The sequence below is a fragment of the Zootoca vivipara genome, chromosome 2 (genome assembly GCF_963506605.1).
Source record: "Zootoca vivipara chromosome 2, rZooViv1.1, whole genome shotgun sequence".
Taxonomy (NCBI): Eukaryota; Metazoa; Chordata; class Lepidosauria; order Squamata; family Lacertidae; genus Zootoca; species Zootoca vivipara.
The window spans coordinates 97839178-97866252 of record NC_083277.1 but is presented as its reverse complement, the minus strand read 5'-3'; the positions used below and the strand labels follow the sequence as shown (position 1 = coordinate 97866252).

General features: G+C 48.7%; 1 protein-coding gene across 1 annotated transcript in view; it reads left to right on the top strand.

The window, feature by feature from the left end:
- Nucleotides 1-27075, top strand: part of SLC38A10 (solute carrier family 38 member 10) — an 84802-nt gene that overhangs the window by 40850 nt on the left and 16877 nt on the right. Inside the window, exon 11 of the mRNA XM_035104120.2 lies at nucleotides 14984-15140. Within this exon, the coding sequence (XP_034960011.2) occupies nucleotides 14984-15140 (157 nt within the window). The remainder of the gene's footprint in view (nucleotides 1-14983; nucleotides 15141-27075) is intronic.

Here is a 27075-nt window from a genome sequence, read left to right as displayed (position 1 = left end):
GTTGCTGACCGTTGACTTTTGGGTTCCTGCAAAACAACAACAACAACAACAACAAACTATTCATAAGAAAAGAAATTTACATACAGATGCAGTGTTGTTACAAGAATATATTTCTCTTTGTTCTAAGCATTTGTAATATAAAATGTCCTGATTCATTGAAAGACTGTTACCGTATTTACTTGAATGTAATGTGCACCTTTTTTGGCCAAATTACATTTGTGAAAATCAGGATGTGCATTAGATTTGGTGGCACATTTACATTTGCCAGCAAACTCTTTTTGGGTTTCAAGGTATTGAAAATCGAGGTGTGCATTAGATTCAGGTAAAAACGGAACTTTCATGCCACTTTCAACTTTCTCCTCCTTCAAGACTGACTTCTATCTTTTCATTTCCTCCTCTACCGTGCTACTTTTTAAAAATGGAATTGAAATCAAGGTGGGCTTGTCATTCTCTCTGACCATAATTTAAATATTCTCAGGCATGCTGTCATTGCTCTGAGGTTAAAGGTCTGCTAGCGCTCAGCAGTGGAATAGGGGTTTTTTTTGGGGGGGGGAGCCCTTAAATATGTAGGTTTTTAAAATCAGTATAGAAGATTTTGTAGTGTCAGTGCCATGGATGCAAAGCTGCAATGGGGCATTGAAGTTACTCACCTGAGCCATGATACATCACAGAACTGGAAGGGTGCCTTACCTACGCCTTTTCATGCTTTCTCTTGGATGTATGCTGTATAAACCGAGAAGGATTTTTTGAACGACCTTGCTGTGCAGGAGCAGGATGTTCAAGCTCCAGGGATGTCCTGTTCCTCCACGACAGTATCGTGTCCAAAATATAATTTTCACCTTCCCACTTCTCCAGGAGATCTCAACAGCTTTTGCATCTCAAATGTGGAGAAGATGCAGAGGCTATTATTGAGACATGACTTTGCAGAGAGGCATTGGGGATTTGCATCGCTGTACAGAACTTGCTCATTCCTTCCGTCTTTAGTTGCCCCTTATCATTCCACCATGTGATCCACATTACCTTGTGCCAGCGCCAAAGAGTAAGCAAGTTGGACAGGCCATTTGGGCCAATTGTTGGTCCTGTTCTAACACTACATTAACTATAGGTAGAGACTTGAACTCTAGCCTGGGTTTTTGAAGGGAAGGCGCATGTCTGTCACAAGGTGCTCTTTTATGCAGGTTGAGCAGAAGACTTCCGCACAGCAAAATAAACACCTGCACGCACACACACAGACTTATATTAGCTGCCCAGAGGCAAGTGTCAGCTGCTTCCCAGTCAAAAAACTTGGGGCTTGCTGACTGCTTGACCCTGGCAGGCCAGTGACAAGGCAAGCAAAGCGGAAGTGTCTGTCTTGAAAGAAATTACCATTCTGCACAGAGTACTAGGCCAACAGGTTATGCAGGCCAACCAGGGATTCTTCGGCTGTGTGCTCATGCAGAGCTTCAGGAAGGACACCTCTCCTGTGTCAACAGCTAAAAAAGAGCCATGAATCCAGTTCGGTTTTGTGGAAATGTACTTTTCACACTGCAATATGTGGCTTGCTGGTGGTGGTAGTAATCAGGATCTGCTGAAGGGGGTTGGGAGGTGTCTGGGGAGGGGCAGCAGTAGGGAAATTGTGATTAGGAACTAGTGGGAAACTTGACCAAGGAAACACTATGGTGCCTGACCCATCTACACATTTCCTGAACTTTCTCAATAATGTGGGCCGTTCCATTACGTGTGCATACAGAATAGAGTTCTGCAGGGTTGTCTTAAAAGGGGAAAGCGACTGACCTACCTGTTGCTTGCTCACCAAGACCAGGCCTAACCTTGTCATGACCTACTTTCCGTTCCTTTGTGTTACCCTCTCTCCGCCTATTATTATTATTATTATACCGCCCTATAACCGAAGGTCTCAGGGTGGTTCACATAAAAAGATCACAGTATATAAAATTAAAACAATAACACAGTAATGCTCCCCTCAAAAGAGCCACGTTTTAAAAGGGTATGGGATGTTGATCAGGTCAACCAAAGGCCTGGTTAAAAAGGAATGTTTTCACCTGGAGCCTAAAGGTGCGTAATGAAGGTGCCAGGCGACCTCCCCTGGGGAGAGCATTTCACAGATGGGGAGCCACCAACAGAGAAGGCCCGTTCTCATGTTGCCACCCTCTGGACCTCTCGAGGAGGAGGCACATGAAGGAGGGCCTCAGGAGATGATCTCAGGGTCTGGGTAGGTTCATATGGAAAGAGGCGGTCCTTGAGTTATTTAAGGCTTTATAGGTCAAAACCAGCACTTTGAATTGGGCCCAGAAACTAATTGGTAGCCAGTGCAGCCCCTATATTCTGGTTTTACATAGGCCTGGAGTATCCTTCCCACCGACCCCACCCCGCCCTCCCACAACATGCAACTTTGTATATAGTTTTCAAACAAATTGCTGTTTATTCACTTGCCCTTACCCCAACCAGGGTTGCCCTCTGGGCCTTCCTTGCCCAAGAGGCATCACCATAGCAAATTGGCGATACAGCGGTACCTCTGGTTACGAACGTAATTCGTTCCGGAGGTCCGTTCTTAACCTGAAACCGTTCTTAACCTTAGGTACCACTTTAGCTAATGGGGCCTCCCGCTGCCGCCACACTGCCAGCACGCAATATCTGTTCTCATCCTGAGGTAAAGTTCTTAACCCGAGGTACTACTTCCGGGTTAGCGGAGTCTGTAACCCGAAGTGTTTGTAACCCGAGGTACCACTGTATTGAGGCAATGGCAAGGAAACAGTTGCCAGCTACCACCTCTGCTTTAGGCTGACGAGGGAAGAGAAGGAGGAGGCAAACAGTTGCAGTAGAGCAGATCGGAAGCAGCAGAGTTGACCTCTTGATTCCATTTGGTCTGTTGTTTCCCCACGTGCGCCTTGACGATATAACTCATTGCTGCTACTGCGGCTTCCAGGTTTGCATCAACAGTTTGCCTTCTAGTCAGTCTACCTCAGGCACCCCCAAACTCGGCCCTCCAGATGTTTTGGGACTACAATTCCCATCATCCCTGACCACTGGTCCTGTTAGCTAGGGATGATGGGAGTTGTAGTCCCCAAACATCTGGAGGCCCAAGTTTGGGGATGCCTGGTCTACCTTGTCAGCTGTTTGTGGTATAGTCCTGCTGTATTGATAGTGTTGCAAAGCACCCTGAACATTTTTTTTAATTGAAGAGCAGCACGTGGTTCATTAAAACAAACTAGTTTTACAAACGAGCTTGTTCCTATGAGTAAATGAATCCCTCCTCAGTTGAGAGGTTCTTTTTCTCTCTCTCTTTCAGCTCATGAACCTGTCATTTACAAATACTGGCCCATTTGCCAGCCATGGGACTGTACCAGAAACTGGGTTCCCTGTACCAAAGGATAGTGTATGTTTCACAGTTCAAGGTGGATCCTGGAGGAGTCGAGTGAAACATGTGCTCCCCCCCCCAAACTCGGAACCATTCCTATGGGGGGGAGGGAAAAATACATCCCCAGATGTTTTTGTTGGCTGGGAAAAGGGTGTCTAATTCTGCCAACTGGAGTTGTTAATTATTACAGACAGCTGGTCAGTCAACAGCTGGCAGCGAGCCAGAGACCAAGAACGGCAGCTTGGATTAAGTGGCATGGGTAGCTCAGTTGAAAAGCTCGGGATGCTGGAAATATGATTGAGTAACGGAGCAACATGGGGAAGTGTACAGACCCCAGGCTAGGATTGCAGAGGCGCAGATGACCTCGGAAGCTCCCCCTTTGCTGTGATTCCTGTTGTGGGCGTGTATCCTCACTTAGCATGGCGGGCCAGACGGAAGGTTGGAGAAAGTCGCCCGAAGGTCTGCAAACAAAAATGCTTGATTTATGATGGGGGGTCGCCTTTCTCTCTTGAAAGGCCTCCCGAAGCAAGAGCAAAGTCACTGAGAGAGGCAAGAGAGAACTGCATACATAGGCTATTCTTTTATATATATATTATTAGATTTGTACCCCACTGGGTACGCTGGGATGCGGGTGGCGCTGTGGATTAAACCACAGATTCTAGGGCTGGCCGATCAGAAGGTCGGCGGTTCGAATACCCGCAACGGGGTGAGCTCCCGTTGCTCGGTCCCTGCTCCTGCCAAGCTAGCAGTTCGAAAGCACGTCAAAGTGCAAGTAGATAAATAGGTACCAGCTCTGGCGGGAAGGTAAACGTCGTTTCCGTGTGCTGCTGTGGTTCGCCAGAAGCAGCTTAGTCATGCTGGCCACATGACCTGGAAGCTGTACACTGGCTCTCTTGGCCAATAAAACGAGATGAGCGCTGCAACCCCAGAGTCGTTCATGACTGGACCTAATGGTCAGGGGTCCCTTTACCTTTACCTTTACCTTTACCCCACTTTTAGAACAGAGCTCTCAAAGCAGATTACAACATTCATAAAGTACTGTACAACCCTTCCATGAAATGCCTGATCCTTTACAAATTAAAGCATTGAAGGAAATCTGTGAGGATAGATGTTTGGGGCGGGGAGAAATGTAGTGAATCTTTTTTGACACTGGTTAGCGGAAGAAAAGGCAATAGCCAACATGCCTAGAAACGCTTGGGATCAGGTGGCATGAGATGTAGCCATCTACTCTTTTTTTCTTCTAAAAAGGACCACATTTCTAACCATTGCAGGTTTGCACAAAAGTTTTGCATCTGTGGCTGTGTATGCTAAACCTTTGCAAGTCAAAAAGGGGGTTAAACCGAGCTTTCCCATCTACTTGGCCCATTCAGCCCTCCTTCTATATAAGTGTTCACAGTTTCCATTCACTTCTTAAAATTGCAAATTTTGCAGCTATCACTCCCCCCCCCCCCACACGTATTTTTCAGCTGGATCAATGTGGAATGTTTAAGGAATTGCATCTGTTTTTTTTGTTTTTTTTTTTCAAAATCATCATTATCATTAGTCTGGAAGTCCAGATTCATACATGGCTAAAAGGCTCTGTTTTGCACTGCTCACTTGACAGCTAGCACCTCTTTTAGACTAATGATGCCTAAGGATCAAGCTACATGTCACATTGCAGCTGTGTGTAATATTAGCCCAACAGACCCTTCTACATCGCAAAGCTCGGTGCGTTTGAGGCCCAGAATTGCAAGATAAACATGGGTTTGGAACAATGGTGGGGATAAAGCAAGTGGTTAAGCATTCCCTTCCTCCCCCCTTGCCGCTCTTTCTCTAGTACAAAGCGCCCTCTCCCAAGGGCACTTTGCAGGAGAAAAGGTACATGTGGCTTTCTGTCACATAGTTTGACCCTTGAACAATCTGTAACGAAATAGCCAACCAACTAAGAATAAGCTTCCTGGATCAGACTTTGGGTCCATCAACATCCTGTTTCCAACAATGGCCAATCTGGGAAGCCCATGAGCATGGCATGAAGGTGAAAGTTCCTCCCTGTTGTATTTATCCATGTTCTGGCATTCAGAGGTGCAAGTGAGATCTGACACAAACCATTTTGGCTTGGAGGGCTTCTGTTCAGTGTGCCAGCCCTCCAGGCCCTCTTTCAGAAAATATTCAGTCCATTCCGCTTCACCCATTTTGCATTCCCCACTCCCTCCCACTCAGCAACAGACATACAGCATTCTGCAGCTGCTGAGCATGCTCAGTCCTTACTGGGCTACTTCCAGCCCATATTTATATTTATATTTGCAAGCTTTGGGATTTCCAAGAGAATGCAGATGCCTCCCATTAGTTTCACAGTAGCCCCTCTTTGGCTTAAAAAGTGTCATAACACAGTATCTGAGATTGCCATTGGTATATATTGTTGTTCTAGGTTCCTTTGGGAGGGAAGGGACGGGGGTTGCAGATGGGAGGAGAGGAAGGGAAAGTCCAGCCATGCAAGCTGAAGTCCACTCTGTAACCCTTGGCATTCTGTGGTTGCTGAGCACGTTCAGTCCTCATTGGAATGTGTCAGAGGGTTCCCCTAAAGTTTTTACTTTTTGTTTAGTGCCTCTGTAAAACGGGGGCTCCCCCAAGCCTGCTGATGGTAGGGATGTTGTTGTTTTGGAACTTGATATAAACAAATTAGTATACAGTGGTACCTCTAGTTACAAACTTAATTCGTTCCAGAGGTCCGTTCTTAACCTGAAACTCTTCTTAACTAGAGGCGTGCTTTCGCTAATGGGGCCTCTTGCTACTGTGCCACTTTCGACACACGATTTCCATTCTCTTCCTGGGGCAAAGTTCTCAGTTCGAGGTAACTCTTCCAGGTTAGCGGAGTTTGTAACCTGAAGCGTTTGTAACCTGAGGCATTTGTAACTCGAGGTACCACTGTAATTAAATATATACTGTCTCTGAACTTGGAAGTTTTGTTTCATTGTCATGGCTGAGAGCTCTGTTTTCCATGAATTTGGCTCACCTTTTTTCAACCACCTGAGCTAGTTACCATCATCACTTCCTGTGACCTTACCAAAGCTGTGTTTTACATAAAACAGTATGAACTTTTGTCTGCTCTGAACTTACTGCCTACCAGTTTTACTGGACATCCCACAAGCTCTGCTATGGTCTTCTATCATCTTCCCCCTTTGTCGCCTCCCCGCTGCCCCTGCTAAAAAAATCCCCAAATGCTTTCTTTGTAGGTGCTCCCAAGTCCTTGACTGCAGTGGCTGTTCTTCCTTATATCTTTTCCGGTGAGATAAAGCTTTTCTGAGAAAGGGCGACATGAACTGTATGCAGCATTCCAAATTCTTCAGCTCTGGATAGCTACACACACCCATCCAGCATCTATAGAGCCGTTGCAGCAACAGGGGACCCCCTCCTCCAGTTTATGTACCTTCCTCGAACAGGCTGCATGCACGCAGCTGGAGGCTGCGCCTGTGTGGAAACTTCTTCCGTTCCTCCCTTTTCAATCCCTTCCTGGTTTTGGGGGGGACAGCGCTGTAGAAGAGGGTGGGAAGCACCAGGCCCTGTAGATCTCTACAGCATATTTTGAATTTCAGTAATAATTTTGCACTCCTCCATGTCAGATTCTCTATGCTTCACATATCAATCTGGAACTGGAGAGCAGTTCAGAAAACGCATAGTACTTAGTGTTCTAGGCCAGCTGCTTTTTCTATGCACCTGACAGCATTTTCGCATGCACACTCGTGATGCAGCAGATGTGATTTCGCTCCTGGCATAGTGATTCCCCTCATACAGTGAAAGTGCATGTCCAAAGAGCAAGATCACACCTCTGTGGGATGAAGAAGGAGCCCTTTGTTTGAAACCAAATTTACCTTTACTATGTGAGAAGAGCGGTTGCTTCCTGCTCAGTCGTGGGTTTGTTTGTTTTTGGAACCTCCTCCACCAAAGCTGCTGTTGCAGGAACATTGCCCCCACCCCCCATCACCAGCAGCTGCTGTTGCATTTCCAGGGACAAAACCTGTACCCATAGGGGTTTGTCTACACTTGGTTCCGTATGGGCAGAGTGAGTTTGATACTGGTATGATACTGCTTTAAACATAGAGTGCAGATGAAGCCTCGTGTTTCCATCCCTGAAGCTTTTAAGAGGATCCCCTTTGCTCTTGATTCAGTGGTCCGTCTGTCCCCAAGCATTTGAACGTGTCCAGAGGAGGGCAACCAAAATGGTCAAAGGCCTGGAAATGATGCCTTATGAGGAACGGCTTAGGGAGCTGGGTATGTTTAGCCTGGAGAAGAGAAGGTTAAGGGGTGATATGATAGCCATGTTCAATTATATAAAAGGATGTCATATAGAAGAGGTGAAAGGTTGTTTTCTGCTGCTCCAGAGAAGCGGACACGGAGCAATGGATTCAAACTACAAGAAAGAAGATTCCACCTAAACATTAGGAAGAACTTCCTGACAGTAAGAGCTGTTCGGCAGTGGAATTTGCTGCCAAGGAGTGTGGTGGAGTCTCCTTCTTTGGAGGTCTTTAAGCGGAGGCTTGATGGCCATATGTCAGGAATGCTTTGATTGTGTTTCCTGCTTGGCAGAGGGTTGGACTGGATGGCCCTTGTGGTCCCTTCCAACTCTATGATTCTATGAATATGAGCTCGTTTGTGATTCTCAAGGTGCCTCTTAGGCCAAACCAGCACTGGAACTTACTACTTTGGGAACTCCTCTCTTGGCCTCTCATTCCCTGAACCTGGAAATCATTCCTGCTCTTTCCTTGCCTTTTGGTTATTGCGTCCAACATCTGCTGCTGCTGATACATCCACAAGGCTCCAGGGACCCCCCCCCCCCACTTTACCCAGCCGTGGCCCCTGATGTCCTCCGTCTGGGAATGGTTCCCTGACCTCACATCGCGCCTCAGCCTTCCCAAGCATGTCCTTCAGTTCATTGTCATTCTGCGACTGTCCTCCCACTATCACCCACGGGTGACACGGAAGCAGGCAAAGTTCCTTTATTTTTATTTAAGTGCTCTCACCCACCATCTTGTTAATTACTTTGCTGGCATTACGGGAAGCTCAAGAAAAAGAGGCCATTTTTCTTCCCTTTTCCATTGAGGTCACTTCTCCTCATTGCCTACAGATGCCTTGTCATCTCCATTATATTTAACGGTCTTGTCACCTGCAAATCGGAAGGGGACTTTTAAAGACGTTAACCCTTTCAGAAAGCCTGTGCTTGGAATATGTCTTTTTTCCGTCTTCTTCTGGGAATTAATCAATCAGGCTTTTCCCCGAGGTGATGATGAGAAACATGAGGTTCTAGGGTAGCTTAGCAGGGTGAGGCCGGGGATGTCACAACACTGGTCAACCTTTCCAGGTTAATCTATACGTAATGTGCGGAAGGGTTTGGTGAGGGTGACAAAGTCTCTGGCAGTAGGTTGGCCAAGCCGCTTGGGGCAGACTGAGGGGCCAGAGCTGCTCAGATCCTAGTTGCCATTGGCTGAACTGTTCCGGACTTACAGAAGGGGTATGGCAGGCAAAAGGACCCCAAGCAAGGCAAGGAGGGGCAGAGCAAACAAGGGCCTATCAAAAGAAAGTTGGGAGTGGTTCAGAGAGCAAATTGAAGGAGATAGAGAATGAGAGGAGCTGGAAACTGAGAATGGGTGGTGGAAGGGAGAAGAGGGGAAACTGCAGGAACTTGCAGAAGCACAGAAGGCTGAACTTTGTATATTGGTTTGAAATGCCAGATTTGGCTGAAGCAGGGACGCAGGTGGCCCTGTGGTCTAACCCACCGAGCCTCTTGGGCTTGCCGATCGTAAGGTCGGCAGTTCGAATCCATACAATGGGGCCTGCCAACCTAGCAGTTCGATAGCATACCTGTGTGAGTAGATAAATAGGTACCGCTGCGGTGGGAAAGTAAACGGCATTTCCATGCGCTCTGGCACTTGTCACAGTGTCCCATGTGCCAGAAGCGGTTTTATTTATTTATTTAAAATAATTTTCATGATTACCATTTTCAAAAGCACATTCACATTCAAATACACATTTCCACCGTTAATATATTCATTTTAATTAAAGCATTCAACGACTTCCCTTCTTCCCCACCATTCCTGCATATTCTTATTGATCCATTTAGATCAATTTCCGGAAGCGGTTTAGTCATGCTGGCCCCATGACGCAGAAAAACTGTCTGTGGACAAATGCTGGCTCCCTCGGCCTGAAAGTAGAGATGAGCGCCACACCCCATGGTTGAATTCAACTGAACTTAACCATCCGGGCGTCCGGGGTCCTTTACCTTTACCTTGGCTGAAGCCCTCTTAGTTACGCTAAATGTTATGAGCTAGGTAGCTGACCAAGGCCAGGCAAACACTGGAGACATTACTTCTGAAGAAAAGATCCTAAAATGTGAATGATGGGATGCTTGAGTGAATGATGGGATTGTTGAATGAGGTGATCATTGAGTTTTCAGCTTTAAATATGTTGGGAGCTGAAGCAAGGCATTTGGGTGTGTTGGCACTATACTTAATGAGATTGATACACCGGAGAAGCCAAATAAAGTTAATTCCCCACAAAGGACAGGACAGGCTTGCAGAGGAGAGAACAGCACGTGCAGCCAGAGCTCTGCTTTCTGTTTGGCTGCGGCTGTGCTCACTGCTGAAGAGAGAAGCTGCTTTCTAAAGCGAATGGTGGCTTCTCTTATCAGCAGCAGGGGTTGCAGAAACCAAAACAAAAGCAGAGAAAATAAAGCTACAGCTGCTCTCTTGCATGCACATAGCCCATCTTTGGGTCTTAGCCAGCGGTGTTTGCACCCTGCTTCTTTTTCTAGTGCTTTGTACTTCTAAGTGGAGAACTGTCCACAAAAGAGAATAAGCTTCATTTGGCTTCTCCGGTGTTTTGATCTTCATCGATTGGGAAGAAGGCAGCACGTCCAGCCTTGAAAACCCCAAATGCCTGACTTCAAGTATGTGATATAACTGTAAGCGGAAAACTCAGTGGTTGAGCATCCTAACTCGGTCCTGTTTTCGGCATCTCACACACTCCACCACCTCTCCCATGGGGGATGGACCATAGTGATGGTAGAGCTGCTGCTTGCATGTAGAAGGCTCAATCTCAGGTATCTCCAGCTAAAAGTATTGGGTAGATGGTGGTGGGAAGAACTGTTATAAGAAAGAAAGATCAGCCGCCACATTGAAGTAGAAACTGAAGAGCCTCTCCCTTTAATCCCTGAAGGACCGATAGTGTGTCACACCAAAAGGACCTCTGGCTCGAGAGCTTGGAGAGCCCCTGCCAGTCCAAGCAGACAACACTGGGATTGAGGCACTGATGTTCTTACCCTGGTACAAAGCGACTTCTGGTGTTGGGAAAACTTGTGCTCAATGATAGAGCACAAGCTTTGCATGGAAACTCCCCCAAGCTCAGTCCTTGACCTCTCAAGTTCAGGTTGGGAAAGGCTCATTCCTTATTGAAAGCCTTGAAAACTAAGCAGTCCTTGAGGACAATAAGGAACTAGATTGGTCCACTCGTCTTCCTTCTTATAATGTCCTACTTTATTTATTTTTTACCTGCCATTGCTCAGGGATTCCAAAGCACCAAAGAACTCGGTGCAGTTTTGAAATCAATCAAAATGGCATCCAATTTGTATCTAAACATAGACAAAAACTTACCTTTTTATCTCAGGAACCTTCATGCAAAATTTGTTTACAACATCTTAAGAGGTGTCCAAATGAATAGCAAACAAACAACTTCCCAAAATATATAGCAGATTCACTTTCTATTGTTCTTTTGCCATGCCTTTTCTCCAAGAAGCTTAGGGAATTGTGCACCTTTCCCCTGCCCTTAATCTTCACAACAACCCTGTGAGGTAGGTTAAGCTGGGAAAAGGGAGGTTGACTTTGATGGTCGCAAGAAATTCCAGTAGGTGTCTGCTCAAATATCAGCAGTGTGGTGTAGTGGTTAAGAGCGGTAGACTCGTAATCTGGGGAACCGGGTTCGCTTCCCTGCTCCTCCACATGCAGCTGCTGGGTGACCTTGGGCTAGTCACACTTCTCTGAAGTCTCTCAGCCCCACTCACCTCACAGGGTGTCTGTTGTGGTGGTGGAAGGGAAAGGAGATTGTTAGCCGCTTTGAGACTCCTTCGGGTAGTGATAAAGCGGGATATCAAATCCAAACTCCTCTTCTTCTTCAGCAGCAGCAGTTTGGGGATACTATAATACTGGTTTTAACAACTGATAGTTTTAAGGCAAGACAGATGGGTTGAGCATAGTCTATTCAGGCCAAGCTGTTTTGCACAATCATCTGAAGGATGGATGTGAGCCAGTAAAGCATGTAAAGCAATTTTGTGTGAATCCAGTTTTAGAGGTGCGAACCGGGGCTCAGAGCACAATATAGGAGAGGACTGAAGTTTACTGACAGTGTTTCTGCAACAGGGAATTTGCCTGTTTTTGTCTGGCTCTGCACAAGGTTTCAGCCTCACAAATGCAAATTTTGATATGGACCATGAGGATTTTCTTTGATAGGCCAACTCTACTGGATGTTTTTGACCCTTTAAAGTGGGGCACTGTGTCCTATGGTAAAAGCTGGCCTCCTGCTCTTCCTAGATTCCTGTTCTGATCAGTAATGATGAAGACGTTCTGCTTATTTAGTGAGGAAAAGAAGGAGGGAAAGTGAATAGTCTGAAAGGGCATCATTCTCGAACGTGTTTTGTTGCTTTAGGAACCATTTGCAGAAATTCTGTGTTCTTTCTCTACGCTGTTCCTTTGCCGAGAGCTGACACAAACTCTGTTTTCATTCATGCTCCCAATGCAGAGGCTCAGATCCCCTAGCTTTCAGGAAGTGGTCAAGGTCAGTGCTAAGGGCAGAACGTACAGATAAGTGCAGCCTGACAAGATTTTGGCTCTTCCTGCACACCAGTTCCATAAAGTCACACTCCTGTGGGAATGGTTGGCCATTTTGCTGCCTTTTCCTTCATGACTTTGGTTCGAAAACCAAAGTGTGGCTTCCGATTGGCTGCAGGAAGCTCCCGCAGCCATTCGGAAGTCCCGTCTGATGTTTGGCTTCCAAAAGAACATTCGGAAACTGGAACACTCACTTCCGGTTTTCGATTGTTCGGGAGGTGGAACGTTCGACTCCCAAGGCGTTTGACTATATGAAAGAAGACTAGTCCAACTTGGAGGTATTCCGCTTGATCTGCAAGCCCTTTGAGGAGGGAGAGTGCGTGACCTGAGGCTTCCTTATACCTTAACTGGCCCTTTTCTGCATCCCTGTTGACTTCTTTGCCACCTCCTGGCCTGTATTACTGGCGTGGTTTTTTGACAGTGCCTTCTTGGTTCTCCCAACACCTGTAATAGTGGCATCGTTGACATGCAGGCCAGGTTCTGTGTAAAGCCCTTGCAGTGACAATTACAGTGATTAACTAGGTAAAAATAATACATCAGAGTTTAATTAAATCTCCTTCACTGTCAGCCAACAATCCACCCGCTCGTCTCTCTCTCTCTGCCAGTACCCTTTTTCATTTGGAGTTTGGCAGCTCTGCTGCTCAAGCGAGGCAAACGCTCCTGATGCCCATATTGTTTATCCGTTATTATTGTGTATCTGCTCAGCTGATCACCCCTATCCAGTAGCCCATAAATTACTGAAACTTCAAGGGATAGCTTAAATCAAAGTGCAATGTGTGCGGGTATATTCCAGTACAAGCAATGAAACTGCTGTAATGACCAGGAAAGTCCAGAATTCTGCTGCCTTAGGAGGCAAGACCCCTCTAGTTTTGCAACTAAATCCCGCAATCAGTCATGAAAATTAAACCGATATTGTGTGCATTTGCATAATCCACTCGCAAAAAATCTTAGGATAGTGGGGAAGAATACAGAAAGGAAGGAACGTGGAGCGGAGAAGTCCTTCTGACAATCGGGAAAGTCCATCTTGGTTTGCTTTGGTTTGGTTTTAATCCTGAATCATGAGTTGTTGCCTTGTTTTCAAGTCATCCCCTCCCAATGATGGCTGGACATCATTTTAAAGTGGAATAAGATCCCCCCCCAAGGGATGCTTCTGCATCTAATATCAGATTCTGTGCAAATCGGTTAGGTGCTCCAAGCACATTTTAGCTCTTCAGAGCACAGTTAATGGGATCGTGCATGTCTGTGGTCCTGTCCTTCCATCTTGCTCTTCTTTGCCTTGTTTAGCAATTGCTGTACACCCTTAGGCCTAGGACACCTGTGCAGCTTCTTCCTCTCTCCTCCCTCGCCTCCTGAATTTCAGATATCAAGTTTGATGTTTTTTTCCCCCAAATTCAGTTGTGACAGGAATGTACAAGATGCACATAAAATTGCATTGTTCAGGGTGGAGATGTTGTAAGATGGGTGTGTGGGCTTATCATATGCAGGCTGGGCCCAAAGCAAGGGTGAGAAATCTGGCGCATTTCGGATGATGTTGGACTCTCCCTTCCCCTCAGCCCCACCTAGCGTGGCAAATCATGAGGGAGGGTTAGAATTGAATTGAGCAACCTCTGGAGCCCCACAGCTTCCCCACGCCCACTGTGCTGAAGTCTCATAAAACATTTTTGTGCGTCTGTGCATGTTCACTTGCTGCGCCTATGGGTATATGTGCTCAGATGATAGGGCTGCCATACGTCTGGAATTTCCCAGACATAGCCATTTTAGTTTCCTTTAAAAAAAAAATAGCTTGAAACTTTATTTATTTATTTTTGGAGATTTTGCAAAACAACAACACACTTTTGGGCAAAAGGAAAGGAAAGGAAAGCTCAACAACTTTGCCCAACAAACCCTCAACATTTGTGTCCGGATTTTCACTTTTTGAAATATGGCAACCCTATCAGATGACAGTCTCCAGATTTACAGAACCTTTATATCAAGTGATCCTTGATATAAGGAATTTCCAGCAGCCAGGTTTCCATATGATTTCTTTATCTGAAGTGGCAAGAAACAAATCGCTGCAAAATATCAGTTGTTCATCTGTAAAGTGGTAGTCGTGGTTCTTATATCTGACACTGGTGATTAACGAGTTGGGGTACAATTCAGGAATTACGGTAGGCATATGGACGTGCACTGTTAGTGAGTTCACTGTAAAGTGCAATTTTAATGAGACACAATCTATATTGTAGTGCTCCGAGGGAGTTTGTGGTAGTGGTGCTGCTGAAACCCCTGCTGTGGTTGGTCAAACTGCTGTGATGTCACAGAGGGCACTGCTGGGCAGAAAGAAGAAAGAAAGGGTCTCCATTGGCCGAGTCGCTGAGAAAGAGGCAAAGACAGGCAGAAGGGATTAAAAGAAGCAGAGGCAGGGGCTTAGGAAAGGAAAATGCAAGGAACCTGAGAAGGTAGTAGGGCAAGGGAAGCTGGGAGAGAGATCTTTGAAAGAAGTGTGGAAGAGGGAAAGATTCTGAATAATATTATAAGAGAAGAAGTTTGTGGCGGGGAGATAAGTGATAAGGAAAACTGGTGGAGTACAGAGGGGAGAGGTGCCTGTGGTCAGGAGTTGCAAAATTGAGAGAGAGAGAGACTTACTGTACTTCAACACCTTAGTTTTGAAATAACCAGCCTAATATTTGGCCCCAGGCCTGTAGTTTCTGGTAGATGTCTTTATTCCACCACCACCCCTCCTTGCACCCTGTCTTTCTTTGTACCTGCCATTAAAGGATCTGAAACATTTCTTGCACAGATCATATTGTGGATTGGCTTGGGGGTATTGGTCATTAGCACGTATACCACCTTATCAGCAACTGAAGACATCCCAGGAAAAATAGAAGCGGTGGAACCAGGCAAGCTCGCAGCAGAAATAAAGAAAGTGTCGGATCAGGACTCTGTGAAAATCCCAGGTACGTGCCACTGTGTTTGGGTGTGCCCCAGGTGGTGGTGTCCCCTTATCTCAAGGGTTTCCACTTGAGCAATAGAACTCCGCTACCCCCTTCACACCCTCATCCAATCTGCTGCAGAGGGTTGAGCAGGGCTGCCATACGTCTTGAATTTCCTGGACATATCTGGGATTTGTCTGCCGGGGGGGGGAAATGCCCAGGTGTATGGCAGCCCATATTCAGAAGTGTTTTTCCTAAAATAGCTAAAAAACTTTTGGTGGGGTGGGGTGGAGATTTTGCAAAAAATAAATAAAAATAAAATAAAGCTCAGCACATTGCCATATTTTCACTTTTTGAAATATGACAACCCTAGGGTTGGGAGAATCTCTAGCACCGATTTAGGGGGTGTGCCAGGGGGAGAAGAGTGGGAGGGCATTTACTGGCGGAACAAGAGGCTCCAAAAGAACCAAACAAATGGATCCTTTTCATTGCTCCTGCATCGCCTCGTCCGCATCTCTGCAGGGTGGTTGCACCCTCTAAACAATTTTAAAAATGGGTTTTCAGGAAAGGGTGAATGGTTGTCATCTCAGTTGTTCTCTTGGGGTGTGTGTGTGTGTGTGTGTGTGTGTACAGGTGAAACTTGGAAAATTAGAATATCGTCGAAAAGTGCATTTATTTCAGTAATGCAACTTACAGTGTATATATAATGAGATAGATTGTTAGCATATTATTGTCCTTTTGTGGGGGGGAGATCTGCAACGCGGGGAGGCCGCAGCTTACGGTGCCCCCTGGTGAATTAAGTTAAGAACTACACAAGTGCCCGTTATCAAAGACTCTCTGTGAAGCCTTGAGATAGCACTGTCCAGGCCACCTGTATGAAGGGCATTAGCAGCCAAAGCTGTGCCATTTCAAGCCTCTCTACTGATGATGTATTTCCCAAGGTTTCAATAGTGGCCCATTCATCATGCTCAAAAGTTATGTAAATTTATGGGAGCCTCCTTTCTTTTTCCTTTCCTTGCTCCCCCCCCTTAAAAAAAAACGTGGCATGGATATAAATTTGGAGCTAGTTTTCGTCCTGACAAAGGCTGCGATTATGCTTCAGCTTTGTTTACTGGCTTGGATTATTTATTATTTGTTTACTAAGGTTGCTGATGGAATTATGGCTTGGCACAGCTGCAGTCCCACCTCTCAAGGCCATCGCAAGCAGGTGTCTGCTGCCCCTCGGATGCCCCTTAACTCAAGCAAGCCGTGTATTCCCCCCCCCCGGCACCCTCTTCACCTATTCTTCTTGAGTTGACTGGTTTTTGTAGTTGTTTTGTTCCCAAGTGGCTTGAAATATCATTGTAAAAGCAAAGAATGGAGGCAGTCAGAGGGAAGGCTTTATTCTATTTCCTTAGAGTCCTTTGCTGTGTTCCTGGTGCAGCCTGGAACTTTTGCTAGAGCCCTTGGCGATGAAGTTCTCTCCTGGGGTTCACCATCCCCAACAGGTCTAGGCTTTTATACATCCCTTGCTTAGCTGCAAGGCAATTCCCTTCCTTCCCCTTCCTATCACACCCATACCATTTCGAAGAGGAGGGGGTGACGCTGAATTCAATTACAGAATCTTGGATAGTTTCAGAGCATCAGCAGCTCAAGAAGCTGCCAAAACTGCCTCTTTAAACGGCAGAAGATCTCTTGCCGCTCGCATCTCTTTCTCTGTTAACCTCAGAGGTGCACGAGAAACTGGAAGGTGATCCTTCTGCAGCTAATTGTATCTTGGACTCAGCCCGATACTTGCCACCCACTCTGATTTTGCTAGGTGTTGCCTGACATTAAAACATGGCAGTGTGTTGCACTTTCATCCCAAAGAGGGGGTTGTGTGTATGTCCTGTGGGATTTTCTTAAAAGTCCTGAGAATCCCAGCTTTTTAATTTTAGGAAAGGAAATGCCCAGCATTTGAAAATAAGCCAAAAGTTTGCTTGTTTGTTTTTAAACCCTCAGGTGCATTCTATTGCAATTCTTACTATTTCCTTTTTTTTTAAAAGGGGTAAAGAGTTGAATAAAATACGTCATGGGGAAGGTGGCAAATTTAGGATAAGAATAGCCTATAGAGCGTAGCTTGCTCACTAGCTGCAGTTCAATATCTTCCTGGCTAGTAAAACTCACGCGCAAATTGTTAATTGCAGGCCGCTGAAGTATACAAATTAGCTGTAGTCCTCCAGTTCATAGTATATTTATGATGTGGCCCTCAGGGCTGCAGAGTTGTCCACTCTTGGAATTAAGCAAGCTTGCAGCCTTGGAAGAAGATGAATTGCACCTTTCACTTTGGGGGTGCAGCTGTGTAACCCTCCCTTTGCCTCACCCCCATTCTAATACGCATGTTAGCACTGGAATCTAGCTTGTCAGCTTTCCGTCCATTTGTTACCTACCAAGGAGGGGTTTACACAGTCGATTGCCGGGACTGGTCTGAGGCCTCTGTTTTCATCTGTGACACTGACAGATGTGATCGAGTCACTCTCTCATGCCACTTGCATTATGTGTGGATGTTGTTTGTGCCAACTGGAATGTGATAGAGAAATGTAAGTGAGTGCTTTAGCCATTGTAGGCTTTGCATTATTTTACTAATGTTCTACATCCATCCATCCATCCATCCATTCATTCAGATGTAGAGTCCCATCCCCAAACCTCAGGGCAGGTAAGAGTTTGGAGGTGCAAGTGGGCAGAAATAAGATTATTGCAGGAAATCCTGCCGTGCTTTCCCAACTTAGCCTAAGTAAGTGGCTCTTTCCTTGCTTCCCAGTGATGCTCAGGTTGGACTTTGCCAAGACTGTTGTGGGCTGGAGTTCCAAAGTTCACAGCGGGCTGTTGCCGAGAGTGTGCTTCTCCTTGCCCTTGCGGACTGAACCTGACACAGAGATGGTATCATTGAAGGGCACCCTTACTGGATTGCAAAGATCATAAAGGAAATCGAGGGAGGGACTGGGGGTGGGGGCTCAGTTGTTTGGGATTTTGTCACTTCAAATTGTACCCAGGAGAGAATAGGGAGCCAGTTCCGATCACAGAGCATTGGTTTAGCGTTCTCCTGGTGGCCCCAGCCAGCCATCTCCATTCCTGCTGCAGGGGAAAGTTCTGGATTGTTTTCAAAGATGGCCACATGTTGTTGAGCTGTAGTCTAGTCTTGAGGCAACTGAGGAACGATAGCCACCGGGGGCATTCTGAGAGGAAGGCTCACAGTTTTCTCTCTCCTGTCAGAATGGGCGAAAATGTACCCCTGGCCGCCCCAGAACAAGTCGGTTTAAGCCAGATGTGTACAAAAGCTCCCTCAGCTACACGCGAGAGGGAACAACGGGGAAAATAGGCCCTGAGGGAAACCAAACAACAGTGAACCCAACTCCCAAGGCATGCTGGGAGCGGCGCCGTTCCACCGGCGTGGCGCTGCTTATTCATTGTGTTTCCGTTCCTCATGAGGTTGCCTTTCAAGCAGTTGCTCTCTGTTTCTCAGCCACCTTCCCTCGACCGCGACTTATTCTGCTCCCCAGGCAGATGCATCCTGTCATTCAAAGCATGCATGGGGCTGCAGCGTTGCTTGGCTGTCCCCGGCGCACCCTCCTCCGGCCCACATCTGTTTCTTATTTCTTGCACGAGCCTCTCGCGGAAACACATGGCTTTTCTCGTCAGGCAGCATGCAGTTTGTTTTTAGCCTGTCCCTGACTTTGGGCCCCTCCTGTCCTCCCCCCGCCCCACGTTAATTGATGGCTTGGTTTGTTGAGGCAATCCCTCCAACCACCCTGTGTCTTTTCTTACCCTGCCTTTGCCATGCGCCCCTTGCCTGTCAAGTGTACGCCAGGAGGTGCAGTGTGGGATTTTTTTCGTGTGCGTGTGTGTTATTGTTTTTTATTGCCGCCTTTGATGTTGCAGAGCCCAGAACTGTACAGACTTTCATTAAAACCCTGCCCCGTGGGCCTGGGGATTATGAATATTAGAACGCTGCCCTTTTATGTGAACACGTATTGACCAGAGAACTTCGAATAGTGTTTTCACTAACGACACCCAAGTGCCCATTACGCCCCCATCTGTATTGCTGGGGGTTTACTGTCAGACGCTCTTTGGGAAGGTATAAAACCCCTTTCAGAGAGGCTCTGCTATTACACACAGTGCATACGTACGTTAAAAGGTTGCTAAGCTGCCTTTGAAAGCACATGAAGGCAATTACCCACTTTTTAAAAAAAAAGAAAAAAGAAAAAATCTAATTAGGCAATTTCTTTCTGCTTTTGAAAGATACCTTCCCCTCCCCCAGAGGGTCTCCCTGGGCGGATTAAGATTTTGTAATATTTTTCAGCTCCTTACATGAACATCATTGCTTAGATTCCACCCCCCCCCTCCCTCTTTCCTCATCTGTGATTTTCTATATCAAAGACTTGATTCACGTTCTTTCTGTGCTCTTTCGCCGGCAGTTTCAGACAGTCATTTAAGCAGCCCAAATTGGCCGCAGCGTTTTGTTATATTTTATCTATCCACTCGGATTCTCCCCCCCCTTTTTTTTTGCATCTGATGAGACATGGCTCTAGCTTGGTGTCTTGTGTGCGCTGCTGGTCTGTTTAATTTATGGTCGTCATGTGCAGTTATCGGTGAGAGCCTGCAGTCCTGACATCAGCCAGAGGGGATATAGGGAAGGATGGGGGTGGGTAGGTGGGTAGGAAATGCAACACGAGCTTCTAAACTTGCACCTGTGGCAGGCATTTTTGGATACACCTGCCTTGTCATCCCCATCTTCCTCCCCACCGCCAGATTGCTTGTGGCTATTCTTCAGATGAGAATCCCGGGTTCTGTGCAAAACGTGGATTATGCACCGTTCCCCCCTCGGCTTCTAATAGCTGCTGGAACAGCTTGGCTCACTGGAGCACTCCCTTGTGCTTTGGGAAGAGCAATCTTTTAATAGCTCCTGCGACACAGAAAAAGGAGCTATTGCCCTGCTGTCATTTTTTGTTCAGTTTTACAGTCTGCGTGTCAGGAGAAAACGGTGAACTAGTTTCCCCGATGCCATTCAGTAACCTTGCGAAAGCTAGCAGCTATGGGTCTGTACTTCTTGGGGGAAGTCCCTCTCCTCGTTCTTGCCAGGCATGTGCTCGCAGAATCATCTGCAGCCCGCTTTTTTGGTGGGGGGGGGGAGCCTCTGCGAAATGCAGTCCGATCTCGGAATGTCGCCCGTGCTAGAGACTCACACACGAGTAAGGATCTGGGCTAACACTGCAGCATGATATGCTGAACATGCTAGGAGGGACTTTGGAAAGACGTTTTGCTGAAGGTTCCCACCACCCCACTCTCTGGTCCCTGTTCTAAAAAGCAGGGCACATGACTGTCACCTTGCAGGCTAGGGATCGGAACTGGGCAACCCAAGGTGATATTTTCACCATACCTATTCCTTCTCCTTCGTATCCCAAGAAAGCCAGAGGTAGCCAGTGAAATACTCTGTAAGGCACCTGAGTTATTCCCAGCTTGGAAAACTTCTCACTGGGGAAAAGACTTGTCCTGCTGATTGATTAAAGTCCCGTTCTGCTCTTAAATACTGTGGGGTACGTTTACGCCAAAAGTCGTATTTATCAAATGCATGGAATTCCCCCCTACTTTCAGATGAATTAACTTTGGCAGGCATCTGAAGTTGTGCAATAAGCAAGTCATTCTACTTTTTTCTCCCTAAATGCCTTAATAATTGCCACTGTCCATTGTCTTCACCTCTCTCTGTCTCAGAGGTATCTCATGTGTTCAGCAACTTGTGCTGTTGGTACTCCATGTTGTGTCATTCAGAACCGTGCAGGTTATTGAACTTTAACTTTCATAGTCGCGCCCCCCCCCCAACTGTTGACAGTTTCAGATTTGCACATGAGAAAAGGTACTGCCAGTGGGCATTATAACTGCCCTGTATAAATAAAATCTTAGCTCCAGATGATTTTTCTCCCCTTTCACAGTCCTTTGAACTATTGGCGACGAACAAGGCAGTTTGGAGCAATAAGCACTGGGCAGAATTTGTGTTCTTCTGTGTTTCCATTATAGAAGCTTTCTCTTGTGAGCCGAGTCCAAGAGACCCTCCCATTAGGATCAGGAACTACATTTTTTCTCCTGCTTCTGTCCCCACCTGTCACAGTGGCCGGAGTGGACTACTTCAGAGTAACGACGCTACGCAGCTCTGCATTTTATTCTTTTATTGGTGCTGCGTATTTACAGTGCTCAAGTCATTGCTATTTACACGGAGCGATGTTGTCAGTCGGTTTCAGAACCTCCTAATGGCTTTTGGCGCGTCTTTCTCCAACACAAAAGCTTTGGCAGACCCATCCTCTTGCCCCTCCTCTTCCTGCGTAATTCTGGAGTTGGAGGGATGGGTCTTCCCCCCTTGCTTGCCCCTTCCTGTCCCACCTGGGACCCTGGCTCCTCTACCTTGCCTGAGCCTCGGACACGACTTCCTGCTTCCCCACTGGAATCGGAACTCTCCCTGCTTTCCCCTTTGCTCGGGGACGGGCTTGAACTCAGGAGGGGAGGGACTTCGCGATATCCCCTGTCCCTCACATCCACCCCCCTCCCAAGCTCTCCTTCACCCCTCCCCAGGCCCCCCCCATGTGTCGGTGACGACTGGAAGCCTAAGAACTCAGTGCTCTCCGAGCCCGTTGGTGTGAATACCTCCCCCCAGTCCTGCGAGCCCCCCCCTTCCGCCTGGGCTGACGGGAATCCCAAAAAGTCCGTGGCGTCAGAGCTGGTGGGGGTAAAAACGTTCTGCCAATCTGCTCCTTCCTCTGACTGGGTGGATCTCGGTGACACCCATACCTCATCCTCTGGTTCCTCAAACTCCGCTTCCCAGCGCCATGGTGAGCTGCTCTCCCGTGCCTCCTCCTCCTCCCCCTCCCTTTCCATGTGCCAGGGCTTGGGTCTGTGGGGAAAGAGGGCGTGAAATTCTTCCACCAAGAATTCCTCCTGTATCTGAGTGGCTGGGACCCATTCATTCTGGGACGGTGGAGCATCCTCCCATGCCATGAGGTACTCCAGTCCCCCCACCCCCCACCTTGAATCCAGGATGGCCGTGGCCTCATTGAGTTGCTCCCTGCCTTCCCTCTCCCCCCCTCCCTCGGGGGTTTGTTCGCTGTCTCGGAGCCTGCTGCTTTCCCTGTACGGCGACAGCAGCGATCTATGAAACACTGGATGCACCCTCATGTCCTCTGGCAGTGCCAGCCTGTATGCCACCGGGTTTACCTGTTGCGTGACCGTGAAGGGGCCCAGCCTTTTGGGTGCCAGCTTTTTGCACCTCCCTCTGGTGGGAAGGCCCTCCGAGGACAACCACACCTTGTCCCCCACCCTGATGACCTCCCCTTGTCGCCTGTGGCGATCTGCCCCCTTTTTGTACGCTTCCTTGGCCCTCTCCAAGTGTTCTCTGAGCTGCTGGTGCACCGTCTCCAGTTCCTCTGCCCAATCCTCAGCCTGTGGGCCCTCCTCCTCCTCCTCCTCCCTCTCCCTCTCTGGGAAAGATCTGAGGTCGCGCCCGTAATTGGCCTTAAAGGGCGACACCCCTGTGGAGACGTGCACTGCATTGTTGTAGGCAAATTCTGCTAGTGGCAAGCGATCCACCCAGTCCGTTTGCCGCTGGCTGACGTAGCATCTCAGGTACTGCTGCAGAATGGCGTTGACCCTCTCCGCTTGTCCGTTGGTCTGCGGGTGTCTAGCCGTCGACAAGCTGACCTCCACCTGCAGGAGGTTCATGAGCCGCCGCCAGAACCTGGAAACAAATTGGCGGCCACGATCCGAAATAACCCTTAAAGGTAATCCATGCAGTCTGAAAATGTGATCAACAAACAGTTTGGCTGTCTCTTCTGCCGAGACTGCCCTGGCACACGGTATAAAGTGACACATTTTGGACATAAGGTCCACCACCACCAACACTGCAGTCTTACCCCTGGACGAAGGCAGATCTGTGATGAAGTCCATGGACACCACTTCCCACGGCCTGTGTGGTGTGGCTAAGGGCTCCAGCAACCCTGGTGGCGCTGCTCTGACCACCTTCGCCCGCTGGCAGGTGGTACAGCCCCTTACATAGTCTCGAACATCTTCCCGCACCCCTGGCCACCAGAAGTGTCTCATGACTAGGTGAGCGGTTTTGTCCCTTCCAAAATGCCCCGCTGTAGGGTTGTCGTGCATCTGCTTGAGGACCGTACGTCGAAGCTGGGTGGTGGGTAGGTACAGCGCACCCTTGTAGAAAAGCAGCCCTCTGCGTTCTGCAAAGTCTTTTGCCTGCTCCCTCCCCCCTCTCAGTTCTCTGAAGATGCGGTTGGCAAATTCATCCGCTGCCGTCAGTGCTGTGAGTTCTGCCTCGCTCACCACAGCTGCTCCGCAGGACCATGCCGACGGGGGGAAAATGTGCCTTGGGGCTGGTGGCGCCTCCTCCTCCATGTACTCTGGCTTGCGGGAGAGGGCATCCGCCCTGACATTCTGCTCCCCCGGGATGTAGTGGATGGAGAAGTTGAAGTTCGAGAAGAACTCTGCCCACCGTATCTGCCGCTGGTTGAGCACCCTGGCAGTTCTCCAGAACTCCAGGTTCTTGTGGTCTGTGCACACCTGGATGGGGTGCTTCGCGCCCACCAGGAAGTGTCGCCAGTGCTGGAACGCAGCGTAGATCGCAAGAAGTTCCCTATCAAACACTGTGTAGTTGCGTTCAGGCTGTGTCAGCTTCCTGGAGAAGAAGGCACAGGGTCTCCACTCCCTGTTGGCGTCCAGTTGCAACAAAATTGCGCCCACAGCTTTTTCAGAAGCATCTGTCTCAATGCGTAGGGGCGCGTCCTGCACCACATGGAACAGGTTTTGGTCTGAGGCGAACACTCTCTTGAGGCTTTCGAACGCCGCTTGCGCCTCTGGTGTCCACTTGAACTTCTGCTTGCCTCTCAGGCAGTCCGTGATGGGAGCCGTAACGCGAGAGAAGTTCTTGATGAACTTCCTGTAGAAGTTAGCGAAGCCTAGTAGGCGTTGGGCATCTTTGCGCGTCCTGGGGCTGTGCCAGTCCAGGATGGCCTGCACCTTGTCCTTGTCCATCGCCAGCCCCTTGTCTGACAGCTTGTAGCCCAGGAAGTCCACCTCCTTGGTGTGAAACTTGCACTTCTCCAGCTTCACATACAGGTGGTTCTCCTTCAGGCGTTGCAACACCTCTCTGACATCTTTCACATGCTGCACTGGGTCATTCGAGTAGATAAGGATGTCATCTAGGAAGACCAAGCATTTCCTGAAGAGGAGGGACCCCAGGACGTGGTGCATGAAGGCCTGGAAGCATGCTGAGCCGCCTTGCAAACCGAAGGGCATCACCAGATATTCAAAAGAGCCCAGAGGCGTGAACATCGTGGTTTTCCATTCATCTCCTTCCCGGATCCTGATCAAGTTGTACGCCCCCCTTAGGTCCAGCTTGGTGAAAATCTTGCCCCTGCGTGCCGCTGTCAGGAGATCATCCACTCTGGGCATGGGGAAAGCCACGGGCTCTGTCACCGAATTCAGCCGTCTAAAGTCCACCACAAGACGGCGCTGTTGCGTGTCTTTCTTGTCCACCCAGAAGACCGGGCTGCCCCCTGCTGCCTTGCTTTCCCTTATGAACCCCCGCTTGAGGTTCTTGTCGATGAAAGCGCGCAGATCCTCCAGCTCCTGGTCTGACATGGCGTACAGCTTGGCTGGGGGTATAGTTGCCCCTGGCACCAGGTTGATCTGGCAGTCAAAAGACCTGTGTGGGGGTAGGTGGTCGGACTCCGCTTCGCTGAAGACCTCCTGCAGGTCCCAGTACTGCTTGGGTATTGCCTCACCCCCTTTGATATGCATGGTGGCCACCGTGGCTATCGGAGGCCCCTCCCTTGGTTGGTGCTGCATGCAATGTTCCAGACAAAAGTCTGACCCAAACGTGATGCACCTCTGGTGCCAACTGATGGAGGGGTCGTGGCGCGCCAGCCAGCTCATGCCCAAGACGATGGGGGGGTCTGAGATGGTGGTGACGTTGAACGCCAGTGTCTCTGAGTGCCTTCCCACCGTCATTCTCATGGGGGGGGTTTGATGTGTGATGGCCCCTCCCAGCAGCTCCCTGCCGTCAATGGTTGCTACGTGCAGAGGAAAATCCAACTGCAAAAGCTGGATTTGGTGCTCTTCTGCAAAGCTTCTCGAGAAGAAGTTGGCGGACGCCCCACTGTCAATTAAGGCGAGGACCGTCAGGGGATAGCCATTTGGGAGCGTTAGCGTCACTTCTAGAACCACTCCTGCTCTGGGAGGGGTGGGCTGGCTCTGCACCTCTCTGTGCGGGTGGGCGGGCTGGGGCTGTTGTCTGCTGACTGTGCCTGGCTGCTGCCCCTTGTCTCCTGCAGCCAGGCTTTCCCGTTTCCCTGCTGTGGTGCTGCGTCAGTGGGGGAGGGCACCACCGTTCCCGCCTTTCCTTGCCACTCCCTGCGATGTGGGCAGTCTCTGACGAGATGCTGGGGTGAGTTGCAGAGAAAGCAATTCCCGCCCCTTCCCTCCTTGCGTCTTGGCGCCGCTGGGGTTTGAAAAGCCCGCGCGCGCGCGCTATCAATCTGCATGGGCTCCTGGTCCTGGCTGGCTCCAGGCGTGGCCTGAAAGGGTTGTTGAGGGAGTGGCTTCTCCTGCGACCGTGGGAACCAAGCCCGCTTTGCGCGCGTCGCTTGCTTGTCGTTCCACCGGGATTCCTGCCTCACCCCCACCGCCAGAGCTGCTTTGCTCAGCTGATCCATAGTACTGGGCTTTGGACCTCTCGAGAGTTCATCCTTCACCTCCTCGCTCAAACCCAAGTAAAACGCAGCTTGCATGGGAGGCGAATCCAAAACCCACCCCAGTCTGTGCACCAGCATGGTGAATTTCGCCCAATATGCGCGAACTGTCATATTTCCTTGGCGTAAATTATGCAGTTCCTCCTTAGTCTGGTCCAAATGACTATCGGACGAATACATCGTCCTCAAACCTTCTAGAAATTGTTGGACATTTTTCATGCAAGGATTCTTGGTTGCGATTAATGGTCTTAGCCACTCCCTGGCTGCTCCGGTGAGATGTTCCACAATAAACGCTACTCTGTGCTCATCATCGGGGAACTCATTCTGGTGCAGCTCAAGAGCATACACGATCTCAGTCTCAAAGCCCTGAAACTCCTTCGGGTCTCCATTGAACTTGCTTACAAGGGTCCCTGCTCTCCTTCCTGGCAGCACTTGGACTTGGGGAGCCCCTCCCGCCTTGTTTTTCTCTGCCTCCAGCTTGTTTTGGAGGTCTACCGCCACCGCCCTTAAATGCTGCTCTTTTTCCTGGAGCTCTCTCACCTGTTCCGCAAGTTGTAGCCGGTCGTCCTGGACCTTCCTAGTCTCCTCTTTAGCTGCCTTCAATTCTCCCTGCGCCTGCAGCGACAGCTGTTGCAGTTCTAGCTGGGCTTGCTCAGCGATCTGCCGCCACTTCTCCGCCTCGGACACGCTCATCCCGGCAACTCCGAAGTAGCCCAAAAATGATTAGGAGGTTGCTGTCACAGTGGCCGGAGTGGACTACTTCAGAGTAACGACGCTACGCAGCTCTGCATTTTATTCTTTTATTGGTGCTGCGTATTTACAGTGCTCAAGTCATTGCTATTTACACGGAGCGATGTTGTCAGTCGGTTTCAGAACCTCCTAATGGCTTTTGGCGCGTCTTTCTCCAACACAAAAGCTTTGGCAGACCCATCCTCTTGCCCCTCCTCTTCCTGCGTAATTCTGGAGTTGGAGGGATGGGTCTTCCCCCCTTGCTTGCCCCTTCCTGTCCCACCTGGGACCCTGGCTCCTCTACCTTGCCTGAGCCTCGGACACGACTTCCTGCTTCCCCACTGGAATCGGAACTCTCCCTGCTTTCCCCTTTGCTCGGGGACGGGCTTGAACTCAGGAGGGGAGGGACTTCGCGATATCCCCTGTCCCTCACACCACCCCTTTCCCAAAATTGATGGGCGCCTTGG